The following is an 18597-nucleotide window of genomic DNA, read 5'->3' as shown; positions in this document are numbered from 1 at the left end:
AAACGTATAGGTTAATGTTAGTCAGAGCCATTCTTATGTAGGGATTATTGAAAGTCAGACTGTGTTGCGCTAAAAATATTGGCTGTCAGTTTAGTGTTGATCAGAATATGTAAAGAGCGAAATGTGTGAGTACGTTCAGTTCTGCTCAGCTGTTTGAAAATCAAATAATGTAAGAGGTTTATCTGGATAGTAATTCAATAAGTTTTCTAAGGGGACGTTTCACTAGGAAGAAGGAAAGACCGTTAAAGCCTGGCGTCACGCCGTCATTGAGGTTATCAGAGCGGGGACCAAAGTTGAGATTGTACAAGGATGCTGCAAGCAATCGGCCGTTACCTTTTTACGAAGCCATCCCAGCATTCCCCTGAAGTGATTCAGAGAAATCATGGAAATCAAAATCAGCACTTCCATACGGGGATTTGAACCGTCTAAAAGCCACCCCACTCACCCAAAAACTGTCAGAGCAGAAGGCTCGTGCAGCAGCTACGAAGAATGCGGTAGTTTTAGCGTAGGTAACAGCCGATGCAGACAGACACATTTCACATCTACGGTAGCCTGTCAGAGTAGTCCAGTCTGCAAGGACAACGGAGAGGATCATCTATAACTTTCCCCGTTGTGTCAAAGTGGATTCTTAGGTGTACGATACGTAGCAAAATCAGCGATATTTTGTATGAAAAATTACTTAGTCATACCTTGACGCTCGCAAGTTAAATTTCGTCTAGTGTGGGATAAATGCCTCTGCAATAGTTATTTATATTTCTCTCCTCTGTTTCACGAAGTGATTTCTCATTTCCACTATTTTTTAATAGTTTTACACTTATACAAAGGTTGCAGATTTTGTTTTATCTAATAGCTTCCTGTGTCCTACCGTTGTTGGTCTGTCACTGCGACAGTCAGTTATCACGTCAGGATATCTTAGAAGCTGAAAAATAATTCTTAATTGTTAAAAATTGTTGCAGAAAAAGAACAAAATGTGACTAGAAGCATTAGTTGAAAAGGGAGTGAGACAGGGTTCTAGCATATCGTCGATGTTATTCAATCTTTACTCTGTAAAAGCAGTAAAGGAAACATAAAAATTGGAGTAGGAATTAATAAAGTTGCTTTGAGGTTTGCCGATGACAGTGTAATTCTGTCAGAAACAACAAACGACGTGGAAGAGTGGGTAAACGGAATAGACAGTGTCCTGAAAGGAAAATAAAATGAACATCAACAAAAAGAATACAAGTATAATGGAATATAGTCGAATTAAATCAGGCGATGCTGAGGGAATTAAATTAGAAAATGGGACATTTAAAATGAATGAGAGATTCCGAGTGCAACATCACAAGCTGAGACATTTAAAGTAGCAGAGTAGTTTTGCTTCTTGGACAATTAAGTAACTGATGATGGTTGAGATAGAGAGGAGGTAAAATGTAGACTGGCAATGGCAAGAAAAGCGTGTCTGAAGAAAAGAAATTTATTAACATTGACCATAGATTTAAGCTGTATGAAGTTTTCTCTGAAGATATTTCTGCGGATTGTTGCCACGTATGGAAGTGAAACATGAACGATAAGCAGTTTAAACAAGAATGGAATAGAAGTTTTTGATGTGTGGTGCTACAGAAGAATGCTGAAGATTAGGTGGTTAGATCACGTAACTAATGAGGAGGTACTGAACGGACCTGGGGAGGAAAGAGGTTTGTGGCACAACCTGACTACAAGAACGAGTCGGTTGATAGGACACGTAGTGAGATATCAAGCAATCGCCAATTTAGTACTGAGAGAAGAGTTTTTCGGGGTAGGGGGGGGGGGGGGTGAAAACTGTAGAGGGAGACGAAGAGATGAATATAATAAACATGTTTATAGGATTGAGTAGCGTGGAGACAAGTCTTCGTACTGAAGACGACAACAACATTTTCTGCCAAGCACGGACGGAGAATTTTTCCCATTGACTTGAGTAACCCTTAGTTTCTTAGACTGTTTTTGCATGTTAGTTTTCTGCCTTGCTATTGAAGCCTAATCATGAGCTTCCTAATTAAAGCATATAGGTTGTTTTCCTTTCAGTATCCAATCGAAGAGCCACTTCATCTTTCATTTTATTTCTCTCTGTGGTCATCCTCGCACTTCATCTTAATCGTCAACTGGTTCAGCAATGCCGTTTCTAATGTTGTCTGTTTCTTTCAGGGCACTGATGATAGGTCGTTTTGTGATTAACTTTTAGGGTGAAACTACTGATGTCATACACTCGTCCTTCTCATTAGAAAATGAAATACGATTCGTCGATACCGAATACATAGAAAGATAGATCCTTACCATTTAGCTACAAAATAGCAGGTCAGCAACTGGAAGCAGTTAATTCCATAAATTATCTGGGAGTGCGCATTAGGAGTGATTTAAAATGGAATGATCATATAAAGTTGATCGTCGGTAAAGCAGATGCCAGACTGAGATTCATTGGAAGAATCCTAAAGAAATGTAATCCGAAAACAAAGGAAGTAGGTTACAGTAAGCTTGTTCGCCCACTGCTTGAATACTGCTCAGCAGTGTGGGATCCGTACCAGATAGGGTTGATAGAAGAGATAGAGAAGATCCAACGGAGAGCAGCGCGCTTCGTTACAGGATCATTTAGTAATCGCGAAAGCGTTACGGAGATGATAGATAAACTCCAGTGGAAGACTCTGCAGGAGAGACGCTCAGTAGCTCGGCACTGTTTTTGTTGAAGTTTCGAGAACATACCTTCACCGAGGAGTCAAGCAGTATATTGCTCCCTCCTACGTATATCTCGCAAAGAGACCATGAGAATAAAATCAGAGAGATTAGAGCCCACACAGAAGCATACCGACAATCCTTCTTTCCACGGACAATACGAGACTGGAATAGAAGGGAGAACCGGTAGAGGTACTCAAGGTACCCTCCGCCACACACCGTCGGGTGGCTTGCGGAGTATGGATGTAGATGTACAAAAGACAGACAAATTGAAAAGATAAGCGAGTTTTATGTGACATTCTTAAGGAAGCGGATTTTAGATGACACTTTGAAAGGCATAACCAGTATCATAAACTGCCTCAAACCATGCCCAGCACAACGGAGTGAAAGCTGCGCTGCAAGATGAAATACGCCAGTTGTGGTTATAGGATGCGCTAGTAGCCTTCTGCGTTGGCCTGATGTGGCTCATCGGTAACCGTAGCCACCGAAACTACTTACCTAGGCACAGTGTGCACAGCGGCGACGTGTGACGTGTGACTCGTCTATACCGTTATCTGATAAGAGGCCATCGGGCGCTAGTGCGGGCAGGTTCTCGCTGTTCGTCTCACAGGACCCCATGACAGCGTGCGCCGTCGTGTGGCATCACTGCTACCAGGCGTCTCTGCGCGAGGGATCTTCTGCTGCTACGGCGTCGGTAAGGCGACGCTAACTTCTTCTGTGATCATTCAGACTGTGACAAATGACACTGGTCGAGTTTATTTCACTGTAGCCCGATTTAACATCTTTTAACAACTTGGCATTTTGATATCACTGTACTGGTGTAGGCATCATGTTTACCAACTCCTGTGCTATGACTTAAAAATAACGAATCAAATTACTTCGTCAGTCAGTAGCGAAATTTTGCTGTATATGAAAATGTACAGCACTCTATAAAAGAATGGGCTGGCTTGCGTTCGAGAAGAGTTCGACAAACGACATCTGACCACCGCCTTTATCTTGCCCGTGGTTTTCCTAAATCTCTTCAGTGACTGTGTTACAGCTGATTACTTTCCCCATACTTCGAATTATATACAGTATCACACATACGAATGCTAAAGAACACACGAAAATCATCACCAGGCATCTGATACCAGCTGTTGCTGGAGAAAACCACCTCGGACTTGAGCTGTACGCATTCATGTCGCCCTAGCATGTCTCGTAATGTCATCCAGTCACCTTTGTCAATCTCTCCCTTTCTCTTTCAGTCCAGTAAAGACCTTCCTTGTCCGATCTACCATGCTTTCGCCTGTCTTCCTGTCTCCTCCATCTTAATTTAATTTTGTTTACAATCAGACTTACGCATTCCACTCTAATATCTTCCGTGATTCAGCTTTATGTTTCTATATCTCTCTTAGTAATTTCCAGCAAGTTTTAGTGATAGGATTTTTATCCTACGTTAAATTTTCGCCTTGTCTATTCATTTTAGTATTCTCTGATTGTGAAACTTGTTTTATGTCGAATCAGTCCTTTGTTAAGCGTCTGTAATTTCGTACCAGAGTACGATCTAAGGTAATGTCTACCACGAATTGTCAAAAAGATTGAATTATAACGGCTCCCGTGTTGAGGTGGCTGTGGGGGCACCTTCCGAGAGCCAATAAATAAAAAAAAAACAGTAGTTTCGCATGTAAAGTGTATACCTCACTGCCATAAGTCAACACTTGTTAATTTTCCTTTGAGACACAGCAGAAGCTTAGCTGTGAGAGCCCAGTTTAGTTCACGAAAAGCCGTGTTTAACTATTCTGTTTGTTTCTTTTCCAGCCCACACATTTATTTTTCTCCACTGCCCTAAATGTAAAAAAAAGTCTCATTCAGTGGTTCTATGACATCACTGTAAATTTGTACTTTTTTTTTGTTTCCAAACGTTGGTTTCAGATTTATTGTAAATGAGCTGAAAATCTATTTAAACTCACTCCATTAGTTCTCCATTCGTTGTGGAGGTGTGTGTATTAGAGGCAAAAAGTATTTGCAGTTGAAACTTCTGCATCTACATCTACATGACTACTCTGCAATTCACATTTAAGTGCTTGGCAGAGGGTTCATCGAACCACAATCATACTATCTCTCTACTATTCCACTCCCGAACAGCGAGCGGGAAAAACGAACACCTAAACCTTTCTGTTCGAGCTCTGATTTCTCTTATTTTATTTTGATGATCATTCCTACCTATGTAGGTTGGGCTCAACAAAATATTTTCGTATTCGGAAGAGAAAGTTGGTGACTGAAATTTCGTAAAAAGGTCTCACTGCGACGAAAAACGTCTATGCTTTAATGACTTCCATCCCAACTCGTGTATCATATCTGCCACACTCTCTCCCCTATAACGTGATAATACAAAACGAGCTGCCCTTTTTTGCACCCTTTCGATGTCCTCCGTCAATCCCACCTTCCAGGCTGAGAGGCCGTGATCCATGTATAAAATTTCCACCTGACGTTTCGTGTCCATCAGCGGGAGACATCTTCTGAGGTCATCTGCGAGAGACATCTTCTGAAAAAGTATTTTGTCATCAGTAAACATAAAGTGATACATTAACACGTATTCGTATTTCTTCATTTTTGTAGTTTAAGAATTTCAAACTTCCCCTAGGACACCTGAGAACAGTTTCGGTGAAATGAAATCTCTTCGACTGTTACCTCTTTCAGTTCTCAATTTATCTCATCTGAGGGAATTAGATTGAGAAATGGGACACTTCAAGTAGTATATGAGTTTGCTATTTGGGCTGCAAAATAGTTGAGGATGATCGGAGTAAAGAGGATATAAAATGGCGACGGCAAGAAAATCGTTTCTGAAGAAGAGAAGTTTGTCAACATCGAGTTTATATTTAAGTGTCAGGAAGTCTTTTCTGAAAGTATTTGTGTGGAGTGTAGCCATGTATGGAGGTGAAACGTGGACGATAAACACTTTAGACATGAAGAGAATAGAAGCTTTTGAAATGCGGTGCTACAGAACAATGCTGAAGATTAGATAGGTAGACCACTTAACTAATGAGGAGGTGCTGAACAGAACTGGCGAGAACTTGATTATAAAAAAGGATTGATTGGTAGGACACGTTCTGAGGCATCAAGGGATCACCAGTTTAGTACTGGAAGGAAGCTACTTACACCTAACTAACCTAAGGATATCGCACACATCAATGCCCGAGGCAGGATTCGAACCTGCGACAGAAGCGGTCTCGCGGTTCCAGACTGAAGCGTATAGAACGGCAGTTCTTACCAACTGAAATTGAGAGTCATCTGACCAAACCACGGTTTGCAGTCGTCTAGTGTCTAACCGATATGGTCACGAGGCAGGAGAGGCGCTGCAGACGATGTTGTGCTGTTAGCAAAGCCCCTCGCGTCGTCAACTGCTGCCACAGCCCAACAACACCAAATTTCGCCGCACAGTCCCAACAGACACGTTCGTCGTACGTCCCACATTAACTTCTGCGGTTATTTCACCTTTTGTTGCTTGTCTGTTACCATTGACAATTCTTCGCAAACGTTACTGCTTTCGGTCGTTAAGTGAATGCCGTTGGCCACTGCGTTTTCTGTGCTGAGATGTGATGCCTGAAATGTGGTGTTCTCGGTACATTTTTAATACTGTAAATTTCGGAATACTGAATTACCTAATGATCCAGTCCTCCAATTATCATTCCGCATTCAAAATCTGTTAATTGCTATCGAGCGTCCATAATCACCTCGAAAACCTTCCACTTGAATCACCTGGGCAAATATGAGAGCTCTGTTAATGCACTGTCCTTTTATATCTACCGCCATCTGTATACGTGCATATCGCTGTCCCATGACTTCTGTCACCTCAGTGTGTATATTTCACCTGCCCCGGCACGTGCCGGCAAATACTTTCAGACGGTATTGAGATTCGTGGTGGACAGTGGCTCATCAGTGTGCGTGCGTGTGTGTGTGTGTGTGTGTGTGTGTGTGTGTGTGTGTGTGTTTGTCATTTATTCACCCTGTTCCTATAACTTATCCGAGAATTATCTATTTAGCAATTTTATCAAGGAACTTTCGATCTTTTGAACAGTAACATACCTCTCTACTCAACGTTATCGAACACGGAAAAAGGTAAAAATGAAATTAGTGGATGATTGTTAGAGGAAAACCTAGGTCGTATTTTTCGCTTTTTGAAATAATTGCATTTTCGCTATCCACAGGAATTACACACATTTGAATGTCAAAACGTGTGTCAGTCACGCTTTCTTTGTGCGTGTTAGAGCCAGTGTATTTTCTGAAGTGAGCGTCAAAAGGTACCTACGTCAGACTCTGGTCGCTTCTCACACTCAACCGTTGGTAATATTGCAAATTGCGTTTGGTTCCTTTTGCTTCTATTGTTTGTTGTGGTGCCGAATTGATGGTGCACATGAGCTGAGCTAAGTAGTTGGCATCTGCTCTTAATGAAACGGCTAAAAAGAGTAATGGAAATGAAAACATTTTAGGCCTTGTATTTGGCTATATGCAAAATGTAGGTGTACCGAAGATTCCTGTTCAATAAATTTATTGCTAGAGCAATTCAGTGAACGTTTTTGTATTTTCAACACTAAACCAGATTTAGCCCATTACTGCATCTACCTTGAAGGTCAGACCCACAAAGGACATGATGAAGTTGCTTCGTTGCTGCTGGACTACATTAAAATCCATGTACTCGAGACAGTTACTGAATTAGAACTGTTTTGGGATGACTGTCCTGGACAAAACGAAAACATCGTCGAAAGTTTGTCTTGCCCTAAGCGATACGTGCAGACTTAAAACTATTAAACACTTTTTTCCTTTGCATGGACATTCATACAATCCATGCGACCGAAAATTTAGGGTAACAAAGCTTCCCATTACGAAATGCCGGTCGAGACTGGCATGACCATTGGTGTTTTGCATTGTTTCTTTGTGCCCTACTTATTATAAGAAATCGTCAGTCTCTCTTGAAACCCTAAATTAAAGCGCGGAATTCAATATTTCCAAATATCATTTTTTCAGTACTCTCATGATCACAAAAATATTTAAAACAAATGAGAATATAAGATCAGGTGGTTTTCAAATCCTAAATATCTTTATACTCACAAAAACTAATAAAGTTTCTTTACCTAGTCAAGAAAATTATCTGCAAGAAAAGTAGTTATCCAAAATAGCAAAATTGAAAACTTAAAGATAGGTGTGTTGTACACAGTAGAAAAAAGGCTTTCACAATCAGCTTTTACAGTGGTCAATAGCTTCTGTCGCTCCCAAAGATAATGAATAAGATTCAGAAAAACAAGTCCTTATAGTGTAATAATATTCATTAACTATTAAAGATTTGTGTTTGTAATATGAGCTATCACATACTGTTCATTATTTAACAAAAAACCTGCGTTGTATGAAACAGAACCCTACTATAAATTTTATTGATTGTTAAGAGGCACCTCAGTAAACAAGATAAAATAATTTTTTCTTGTTTCCTATCAAATATTAAGCGTCGAAACGTATCTAATTGTAGGTCTATGTACATAGTTTAATACATAATTTTAACAAAACATTATTTAGCAACACACAAGAAAAATAAGTCCGTTTAATTTTCCTCAAAACTATAAAAAAGTGACTTAGGTACTTTTTAATAATCACCCATTCAAATATACCGGTGGCAAATGCACAGTTTATGGCATTAGTGGGCTGATAGGTGCCTCTCCCTGTGACATTTAATCCCCAGGGCTGCAACTAGAAGTGATGTGTAAAGCATTACTCGGGATATCTTGCTACAATTTAGACAAAATTGGTACACGCATGAACAGAATAGAAAAAGCTGTGGTAACGGGACACACCAAACACTGTTCGGGATGAACCGCGGAAGTAACTGACATGGAAGGGTAATTCTGTAAAAGACAGAAATTTGAAATAAACTTCGTAGCTTCATTGCTTACTGAGGGGATGAGTAACCTCCAGCTCCGCTAGGAGTAGGAAGAAGGTAAGAAGGACATATAATACGAAAATATGTTGTTGTTGTTGTTGTTGTTGTTGTTGTTGTTGTCTTCAGTCCCAAGCCTGTCTTGATGCATCTCTCCACGGAAGTCTATCCCTTGCAAACCTTTTCATCTCCACATAAAAGTCGCAGCCTACACAAGCTGAACCTGCTTACCGCTTTCATGCCTTCGTCTGCGTCCACAATTTTTACCCCCCCTTCCGCACTTCCTTCTGTTTCCAAATTGACAGTTCCTTGATGCCACAGAACGTGTCCCATCAACCGATCTCTTCCTTTAGCCACTTTTTTTCCCTATTCGATTCAGTAGCAACTTGTTGGTTATTCGATACACCCGTCTAACCTTCAGCATTGTTCTGTGGAACAACATTTTAAAATGTTCTATTCTCTTATTGTCTGAATCGTTTATTGTCTTCGTTTCACTTCCTTACGAGGCTACGTTCCAGACAAATGCCTTAAGAAAAGATTTCCTAACAGTTAAATATACATTAGATGGTACAAAATTGTTTTTCAGTAGTGCTTTTCTTCCTACAGCTGGTTAGCATTTTATGTCTTCCCTACTTCGGCCATCGTCAATTATTTTGATGGCCAAATAGCAAAACTCGTCTACTGCTGTTAGTGACTCATTTCCTAATAATAATTCCTTCAGCATCGCCTGAATTAATTCGACTACATTCCGTTAACACAGTGCTACTTTAGTCCTCGTTTCAAGACACTGTCCACTCCATTCAACTGTTCTTGCAAGTCCTTAGCCGCGTCTCACAGAATTATAAGGCACCGGCAAACCTAAACGTTTTTATTTCTTCTCCCTGAGCTCTAATTCCGTTTCCACATTTATCCGTAGCTTCCTTTACTGCTTGCTTACTGTACAGATTAATTTCGGGAACAGGCTACAAACTCTGCGTCACTCCCATCTCAATTACAACTCCTCTTTCATGTCCTTCGACTCTTACAGCAGCAGTATGGATTCTGTACAAGTCTTATATAAATTTTCGATCCTTGTATTTCATCCTTGCCACCTTCATAATTTCAAAAAGTGTATTCCAGTCAACATCAAAAGCTTTCTCTAAGTATACAAACTCAAAAAACGTAGATTTGCCTTTCTTCATCCTATCTTCCAGGATCAGCCGTAGAGCCAGTATTACCAAACGTGTATCATCATTTTCCGGAGCCCAAACTCATCTCGGTCTCTACCAGTTTTTTCCATTCTTGTATAAATGAATCGCATACAAGGTGTAATAATTTTTTCATGGCTGGCTCCCCCAGGGATCTTAATATTTCTAAGGGAATGGCGCCAGCTCCAAGTCGTTGTACCCACTTAGGTCTTTCAGCGCTCTGTCAAATCCTTCTCGCAGTATTGTGTCTCCCACCTCATATTCATTTACTTCCTGCTCTCTTTCTATAAAAGTGTCGTGAAGTTCGTTCCCCTTATGTAGTTCCTCTATGTTTTCCTTCCATCTTTCACGCTTCCCTTCTTTGCGTAGTGTCGGCTTGCCTTGTGAGCACTTATATTCATCTAGTTGCTTATCTTTTCTCCAAATGTCTCTTTAATTTTAGTTATGCGTGCTTCTACACCCTAGCATCTGTCCTGTAGCCATCCTCGCTTACCCATTCTGCACTTCCTGGAAATCTCATTTTTTAAATGACTCTGATCCCTGTCACCTGCTGTATTTTCTGTATTTTTGTAATTTGCCTTTCATCAAATAAATTCAGTATCTCCTGAGTTATGCCGGGATTTCTAAGGCCTTTTTACATATGTTATCCCATGCTACCTTCCCTTTTTCATACCTCAGAGCTACCCATTAGTCCTCTACTGTATTATTTCCGTTTTTCAGTTCAACGTTGTCTAATATTCCCCCTGAAACTCAGCCTTTCGTTCCTTCAATTTATCTAGGGCTCATCTAATAATTGGTTATCTTCTTGAAATTTCTTCAGTTTTAACCAATAAATTATGACCACAGTCCACACCTACTCCTGGAAATGTATTCCATTTTCAAATCGCGTCAATCAATCTCAAACCAGGTCTCTTCCACACATACCTTTTTCTTCCATGAGTCTTAACACAGATGTTCGCCATGTTTAAATTATGTTCTGTGCAAAATTCCACGACTGCTTCTTCTTTCATTCCTTTCCTCCATTCCATGTCTCCCTGCTATTTTTCCTTCTGTTCCTCTTCCTGCTATCGAATACCAGTCACCCACCACAATAATTCCATTCATCTCATCATGCATTCTTTCAGTCTCTTCATCATTTGCGGAGTTAGTTGGTATATAAACTTGTATTACTGTGTGAATAGGCCCACCGGCTTCGTGTCTATTTCGGCTACGTTAAAGCTTTCACACCGAGCGAGGTGGCGCAGTGGTTAGCACACTATATCGTGTTCGGCTGTCCTGATTTAGTTTTTCCGACATTTCCCTAAATCGTTTCAGGCAAATTCTGGGATGGTTTTTTTTCAAAAGGCACGGCCGACTTCCTTCCCCATCCTTCCCCAATCCGATGGGACCGATGGCCTTACTCTTTGGTCCCCTCCTTCGAATCAACCAAAGCTTTCATTGTGCTGTTACTCGCATTCCTATTTTCTTATCTGTTATTAGACCTACTCCTGCAATAATCATATTTAATTTTGTGTTGGTAACCCTATCTTGACTTGACCTGAAGTCCAGTTCCTCCTGCCACTTTTCTTCGCTAATTCCCACAATATCTAACTTCAGCCTATAAATTCCTCTTTTTCTCAAATTCTCTAATGTACTTACTCAATTAAACGTTCTAACATTCGACGGTCCGACATGTAGAATGCCAGTACTGTCTTTCCTGATAATGAAATCCTCCTGAGTAGTCCACTCCAGGAGATACGAAGGGTGGACTATTTTACCCGCTGAACGTCCTACCCAAGATGATGTCATCGTTATTAAGGCACGCAGTAGAATTGTAGAAAAATCTCGGCTGTAGTTTCCCCTTGCTTTCACCCGTTCGCAGTAGCGTGACCATGATCGCTAATGTTATAAGGCGAGGGCAGAAAATCATCCAGACTGTTACCCCTGCAACTATCGAAAAGGTTGCTGCCCCTTTTCAGGACCATGGTTTAGTCTGTTTTCTCCAGAAATACCCTGCGTTGAGCCATGTTTCATATGGAGCAAAAAATATAAGACTGTGAGAAATATGTGTTTATGACAGAGGCACACAGCACTGTGTACTCCGGGATTTCGACCACCTTATGGTGCCTCATTACACTTAGAATTCTAGTGGAACACATTTGTCCACTGTAAAATAAAGGCTGTCTCTACGTAACCTATTAGCAATCCATTTACTGAGCACTGTAATGAAATAGTATAAGTAACAACAAAAGAAAAAGAAAAATAATAGTTTTCCAACGATATTATTATAATTATTTCTCGTTTCTAAAATATGAGAAATATGATTTTGTTATATTACCATTCGTCATCAACATAGAATAATTCTCTCCACCTGCTCAAAAAATGTACGCCACTGTTTTCCACTGCGAATCTAAACAGACAGGTGAGGCATGCAGGTTTGAATGAAGTTGAAATTCATTTTAATAAGCTTCTACACGTCGATGTAATTACTGAGCTAGATATTTTGTGTGTAGCTAAGGATAATAAGCACGCAACTCTCTCCGGAATATCTGCAAACAGATGTAATTAATATTGGTGTTGCCACAGGCGATTTCTGTGCGTTACAGTGTCATATTGAAAATGCATGTTCGTCTAACGCAACAGATGTCAATACATTTGTTTTGTAAATAAAAAATGCTTTCTCTTGCTACGCTTTATTTTATTCTCCCAGACGCATTTCGCCTTTTTTCACTTTAAGGCATCGTCAGAGGGAGTGTAATGATACAGTTATGATACCATTTTGTTTTGATATGTGTTATTCGTAGATTATAAAACAGTTCACTTCTCACTTTTTATATAAATTAGTGATTACTTACAGTTTTTAGTTGGCACTATAGATTCCACTGATAATGCCTTAAAGAGAAAAGAGGCGAAACGTGTCTGGGAGAATAAAGTGCAGTGCAGCAAGGGAAGGTACTTTTTATTTACAAAACAAGTATTTCTGTGCGTGTTGCGGAGGATGGCCACGCAAAAAAAACTCGTTAGATAGTAATATATTCATTGCTTGTCATTACAATGAAAAATTTTGTTTTTTTTTCAGATTGACAAGCAGAAGTTGCAGACTGCAAAAATGTCGTCTTTCAAGCTGGTGATTCCAAAGGTAAAAATAAATGAACCCAACTTCTTGTTAATTTATAGTTTAAGGCATATATAAAATTTTTTTATTGCTTATTAGACCAAATCAGTACAAGATACATTCTTCTTCACAATGAGTAAAATTAACATAGCCACACCTGTTTGTACTCGAAACCTGTCGAAGGTGTTGGCGGATTGCGTGAGTCAGAACTTATTCCCCACGGGCGTATTCCATTGTCCTCACTGTGTCCCCCTCATCTGTGGCGTTTGTCAGTTCAGAGATAAACAATTTAAACAGCAGCTTGTATACACTGTAAACTAGGACTGCGCCAACAGCGCAATTTAGAGCTTCAAGCAACAGAAAAATCAACTCTACAGTGATGACATGCCTGGTGGGAAATGTGATTGCTAAATGAATTCTTGTACTTCCGGGCACATACATCAGATACAAGCATAACAGAATCGCAAAATGAATTACAAGTAACGCTCGAGCTTGCAATTCTTTCGGTGCAGTGGAAGTACTTGTAGCTGATTTTACACGTAGCTGATAGGGGTAAACGTTGATGGTTGATTTTTTAGTTTATGTCCGTTACATACTCGTACGTTAACGGACGACCTACTGAATCGAAGGAGCATTGTGTTCTCATCGCTGGCTCAGCTGTTACGTGCGTTATACCTGTAATTCAGCACTAAAAGTAACTGAGAGAATAAAGTAAAGATGAGCGCACCCCCGTGCCTTTTAGATTCTCAACACTTTTTTTTGTGGATGGGAAAACTGAAAACGTTTCGTTTATGTTTTGTGAACATTTACCAAGCTGCTTTTAGGAGAAACCCGTGCTAACGGCCGGAAGACCATAGGGTTTACATAATGTGCTCCTGAGATACTATTGTCCAGTGACGCCTAGACAACGGAGAGGCAAACATTTGTCGGCGAATTGTGGTCCCTTTAGAATCCTTGCAGAGTTAGGTAGTTTTTTACATGTTCTGTTGATGATTTTCATGATTTGTATCAAAATTATGTGGAATAAGTGAGTGCAATAAGCGAGTGTACGTGTTGTGTTTGTATGAGTAGTTTTTATACACTCACGTTCAGAACATCTTGAACGACGAGTGATAGGACGTTCATGTTCACAGGACATGAACATTAGTTTACTCTGCAGAAATGATCAACATTTCAGTCACCTTGGTTCAGCAAATGTCCTGTTGCGTAGTAGGCACAGGGTCGGCCTGGGCTCTGATAACTTGTTCAACACGTGATGGCGTCATGTCGTGTAGACATCCATGATGCATTCAGCTGGTTCCGAAGTTCATCTGTGGTAAGTGGCATTGGGTCACAGAGCTACAGGCAGGCCAGGACAAAAGGTTGACATCCTGTGACACCAAGAAGGCACGTGTTCGTGCTGTAACATGTGGTCGTACGTTGTCTTGCTGGAAAATGGCGTCTGGGGTGTTTCGCAAAAGGGGTATGGCTATGAATCGCAGGAGGTCATTCATGTAGGTCACACGAGTCACAGTGCCCTGGACTCGCACCAGCCGTATGTCGTGCGAATGCAGTCATTTTGATGCCGCTCCCCCTGCCTGTCGCGAACCAAAATGCGGCCATCATTTTCAAACTAACAGAACCTGGATTCTTCCGAAGACACTAACTGATGCAATTCCTGTCCCCACTGTCGTCTTTCCATACGCCATTGCCGTCTAGCATCTTTCTGCACATTGGTCAACGGTAGGCGGAGAAGTGGGCGGCGCACACGTAACTCGTGCCGAAATAAACAGCGGCGGATTGTCATTCCTGATAGCGTAGCACTCCGTCTTCAGGCCACAAGTGACCCATCGGGACCATCCGACCGCCGCGTCATCCTCAGTTGAGGATGTGGATAGGACGTGCGTGTGGTCAGCACACCGCTCTCCCGGTCGTTATGATGGTTTTCTTTGACTGGAGCCACTACTATTCGCTCGAGTAGCTCCTCAGTTGTCATCACGAGGCTGAGTGCACCCCGAAAAATGGCAACAGCGCATGGCTGTGTGATGGTCACCCATCCAAATGCCGGCCACGCCCGACAGCGCTTAACTTCGGTGATCTCACGGGAACCGGTGTATCCGCTGCGGCAAGGCCGTTGCTCCCGATAGCGTACGATGTGTTAAACTGTTCCATTGTTGCACCGCCAGAGCCGAGGAGGACGCAGATCTGTCTTACAATTCCAGTTGTGTCGATTTTTTCGGGGAGTGGTCTGGTGTCGTGCGACCTGATTCATCTCGTCTTATTCTACGGCCTTCTGTGAACCATTCTGCACACAGCCGTTGCACTGCCGAAACGCTTCGTCCCACACGAGCAGCCGTTTTCCAAATGGATGCATCACATTCTCTCATGCCAATAATGCACTCTCTTTCAAACTCACTGATTTGACAATGCGGTTAGCGCATAAGACTGCGAGGCATCCTGCACGTCTGCTCAAGTCACACTGATACATTACCTTCGTTTTATAGCAACAACGAGAGCCGCAGGCACATTTTACCAATAGGCGGTGTTGCTCCGCATCATCGATGTTGACCTTGAAACTGCGAACCGACCTGGTTCAAATGCTAATTATTTCTGCATACCAAAGTAACGTACATGTCCTGCGAATATGAACGTCCTATTACTAGTCATTCAGGGTACTCCGTTTTTTTTTCTGAACATAGTTGCATGCTGGCCACTTACAAATTTCTAAAAAGCACAGTAGCTTAAATTTAGTGAAACTGAACAGCTTAATCTTTGTTATTTAATGCGATCCTGTCTGTTTTAATTGCTCGGAAGTTGACCGTCTGGTTTTAAACTTTCTTTGCTTTTTGCGCTTAATTTGATTGGGAAACCGTTGAGATTGAACTTAACATATACATGGATGCACAGGAGAAATGAAAGGTTGCAATAAATTTTTCATCTGTGATTATTACTTTACGTATGAAATATTCTGTTGCAGATTAATAAAAATGAATTTCCTTGAATATTCAAAAATAGTGATTCAAGTTTTACTTTTATTCAAGTTCTAAAGCTGTTAGTGCAAGAATGAAAATATTATTGTCCATCGAACTTAGCAAACATTTTCACGTTGCACTGGACTTTTGTTTAACTGGATATACCCCGATTAGCTTTCAAGCATAAGACTATCTTTACAATATGAAAATGTTTTCTTTTTTTCATGTATTGGTATGCTCTAATGAAAATTATCCACTTTTAAATACACTTTACGATATGTTCAGAATTTATCACTTTTTGGAATGAAAATTTACAAAAGCTGCAGCTTGTATCCACCTGTGAATGCACAAGATAAAATGTACTATCTTTTTTTTACCCTGCGTCTGGAATTCTGTGAAAAGAAACACTTTATTATTTTCCTTCACCTCTACCTCTACCCTTTTTAGGATGTGGTCGTTATTGAGATCGTATATTTAAATCTGCCGCTGCTCCAGACTGCTCGTTCGCGGCGCAGCTTCACACCGCGAGCGATATCCAATAAAATGCTGAAATTTCTTAAATAAAATGGGTAATGTGAGGTGTGAACTTGTCAGTAATTGTGACAAACAGATTTTACTAGATAAATATATCTTAACAGAAACAATTAAAAACTTTACACACCTTTTACAATCCCAGCTACAAATGGCGTCGATCATCGACTTACGACAAATGAAGACTACCTAAGAGCCTAATGCAACGTCACGGGTTCCTCTCCCATTCAGTCCGTACAGAAGACAAGTGATTCTATTACAATATATTGCCTATTTATATCTTAACTGATTCTTGTACAGTCTTTGTCATTTTTAATTACATATCGTTTCTTCTGAGGCGGTTTTCACATCCTCCGCCACAGATAGTATTTCACAATCTTTGAAGAATCATTTATAATAGCAAAATTCATAATTATCTTTTTCCTTACAATATTAAGTGTCCTTTTGAAATTCAATTAACAGAAATACATATAAATTATTTGTTACAGTGAGCATTACACATTGAAATGTTCTTTCAACTTTCACTTTGGATGCGTGCTGCCAGAGAACGTTACAGTCACTACTCAAGTTAGAAACTTAACAACAAAATAAATATATCTGTATACTAAACTATACATTCTTACCATTATCAAATTAAATGTTTGTCTTTAGAAAGAAAGAGCTGTCCAAAAGAATTGTTAGGCAAGTGATTTTTATTTATTTATTTTTTTTTAATCACCTGGTCAGAGAACTCATTTCTCAGCCACTGACTGCATTAGCAATGAGTAACGAAAGCTATTTCTTGTTCTGTTGTTGTAGCTGAGGCCTTTACTATCACTATTAAAAAGCGATGGACTAGTTTTGACGAATTTCGTTTGTAAATGTAAATGTCGTGTGGCTAGGGTCCCCCGTCGGGTAGACCGTTCGCCAGGTGCAGGTCTTTCGAGTTGACGCCACTTCGGCGACCTGCGCGTCGATGGGGATGAAAGGATGATGATTAGGACAACATAACACCCAGTCTCTGAGTGGAGAAAATCTCCGACACAATCGGGTATCGAATCCGGGCCTTTAGCAGTGACAGTCTGTCGCGCTGACCACTCAGCTACCGGGGGCGGACATTTGAAGGATGAATCAGAACCAGACCTACAAACTTTCAGAGATTGTTCTAAGATACCTTCTTAGTATTTTGGTATAAGGGACCCAAGTTCTCCGATGTTTCGGCAGATATTTGCAATTTGGATACTACCGAAGGAAGCGTGACGCATGCAAAACCAACTCCTAGAGCTACAGTAACGGGGATCGTCAATAATGAAATTGCAGTACTACCTGCGGTTGGCTCATAATAATCTGCGTGCAAGTACATGAGACACATCGCGGCAGTTTGGAGTTGCTCCGGCACGTGTTTGGGCGATCCCACACCGTCAAAAATACCGTCCCTATCACATCTCCATGCATAGAAAACTAAATGGGGATTATTTTTAGACTCGCATGCGGTTTTGCAATTGGGAACTCATGCAAATACAAAGAGCCCGTAATGCATGCATAATTGGAGTGTGGATCACGTGCACTGGATATGTGAGGTTGCTCGCCAGCTTCCTTGGTCTGTTAATGTTTGGTGCAGTATCATAGACGACAACTTTTTGTGGAATGTACATTGAACGGAGAAAGATATCGTAACTTATTTGCAAAATGAGATACCCATCGTGTTGGAAAATGTACCCCTCGTAGTGCGACATAACATGTGGCTGCAATGTTGTCTGAAAAATGGTTCAAATGGCTCTGAGCACTATGGGACTTAACATCTATGGCCATCAGTCCCCTAGCACTTAGAACTACTTAAGCCTAACTAACCTAAGGACAGAACACAACACCCAGTCATCACAATAGTTGTCTGACACATTACTTCGTAAGAGACAAAGGTGCACTAAATTGTGATTTCAATGATCGCTGGATCAGTAAGCGTGGGGCGACAATGTGGCCTGCCAGGTCACCCGACTTTAGATCGCCTGATCTTTTCTTGTGGGGTTATCCGATGGACAAAGGGTATGCAGAGCTACCAGCTACTTGACATAACATGACAAAAGGTATCAAAAATACTCGACAAGACATTGTACGAGACATAATTTTAAGTTGTGTAAATGCATTCCACGCACGAATTAATAAATGTATCGAAATGGAACGTCTTCAGTTTGAGCGTCTATTTTGAATCACAGTTGTGGTGACAGGCGAGGGGACTCACCGGAATTAAGAACCCCACGGTGATAGGCA

The 18597-nt window shown here is 40.8% G+C and overlaps 1 protein-coding gene and 1 pseudogene across 4 annotated transcripts in view; one reads left to right on the top strand and one right to left on the bottom strand.

Moving 5' to 3' along the window:
• The window catches only part of LOC126272507 (uncharacterized), a 561656-nt gene that overhangs the window by 250762 nt on the left and 292297 nt on the right, over window positions 1–18597 (top strand). For 3 of the 4 annotated variants that reach the window (XM_049975404.1, XM_049975401.1, XM_049975403.1), the window contains one exon: window positions 12833–12892. In XM_049975404.1, coding sequence (XP_049831361.1) covers window positions 12863–12892 — 30 coding nt within the window. In that variant the 5' untranslated portion in view covers window positions 12833–12862. Of the gene's footprint in view, window positions 1–3291; window positions 3377–12832; window positions 12893–18597 lie in introns of those variants that run through there. The other variant, XM_049975400.1, reaches the window with a different exon arrangement.
• On the bottom strand, window positions 14870–14986 carry LOC126274463 (5S ribosomal RNA; annotated as a pseudogene).

This window comes from Schistocerca gregaria, chromosome 5 (assembly GCF_023897955.1).
Source record: "Schistocerca gregaria isolate iqSchGreg1 chromosome 5, iqSchGreg1.2, whole genome shotgun sequence".
NCBI classification, from domain to species: domain Eukaryota; kingdom Metazoa; phylum Arthropoda; class Insecta; order Orthoptera; family Acrididae; genus Schistocerca; species Schistocerca gregaria.
The sequence above is the reverse complement of the archived record's forward strand: the minus strand, read 5'-3'. Positions and strand labels throughout refer to the sequence as shown.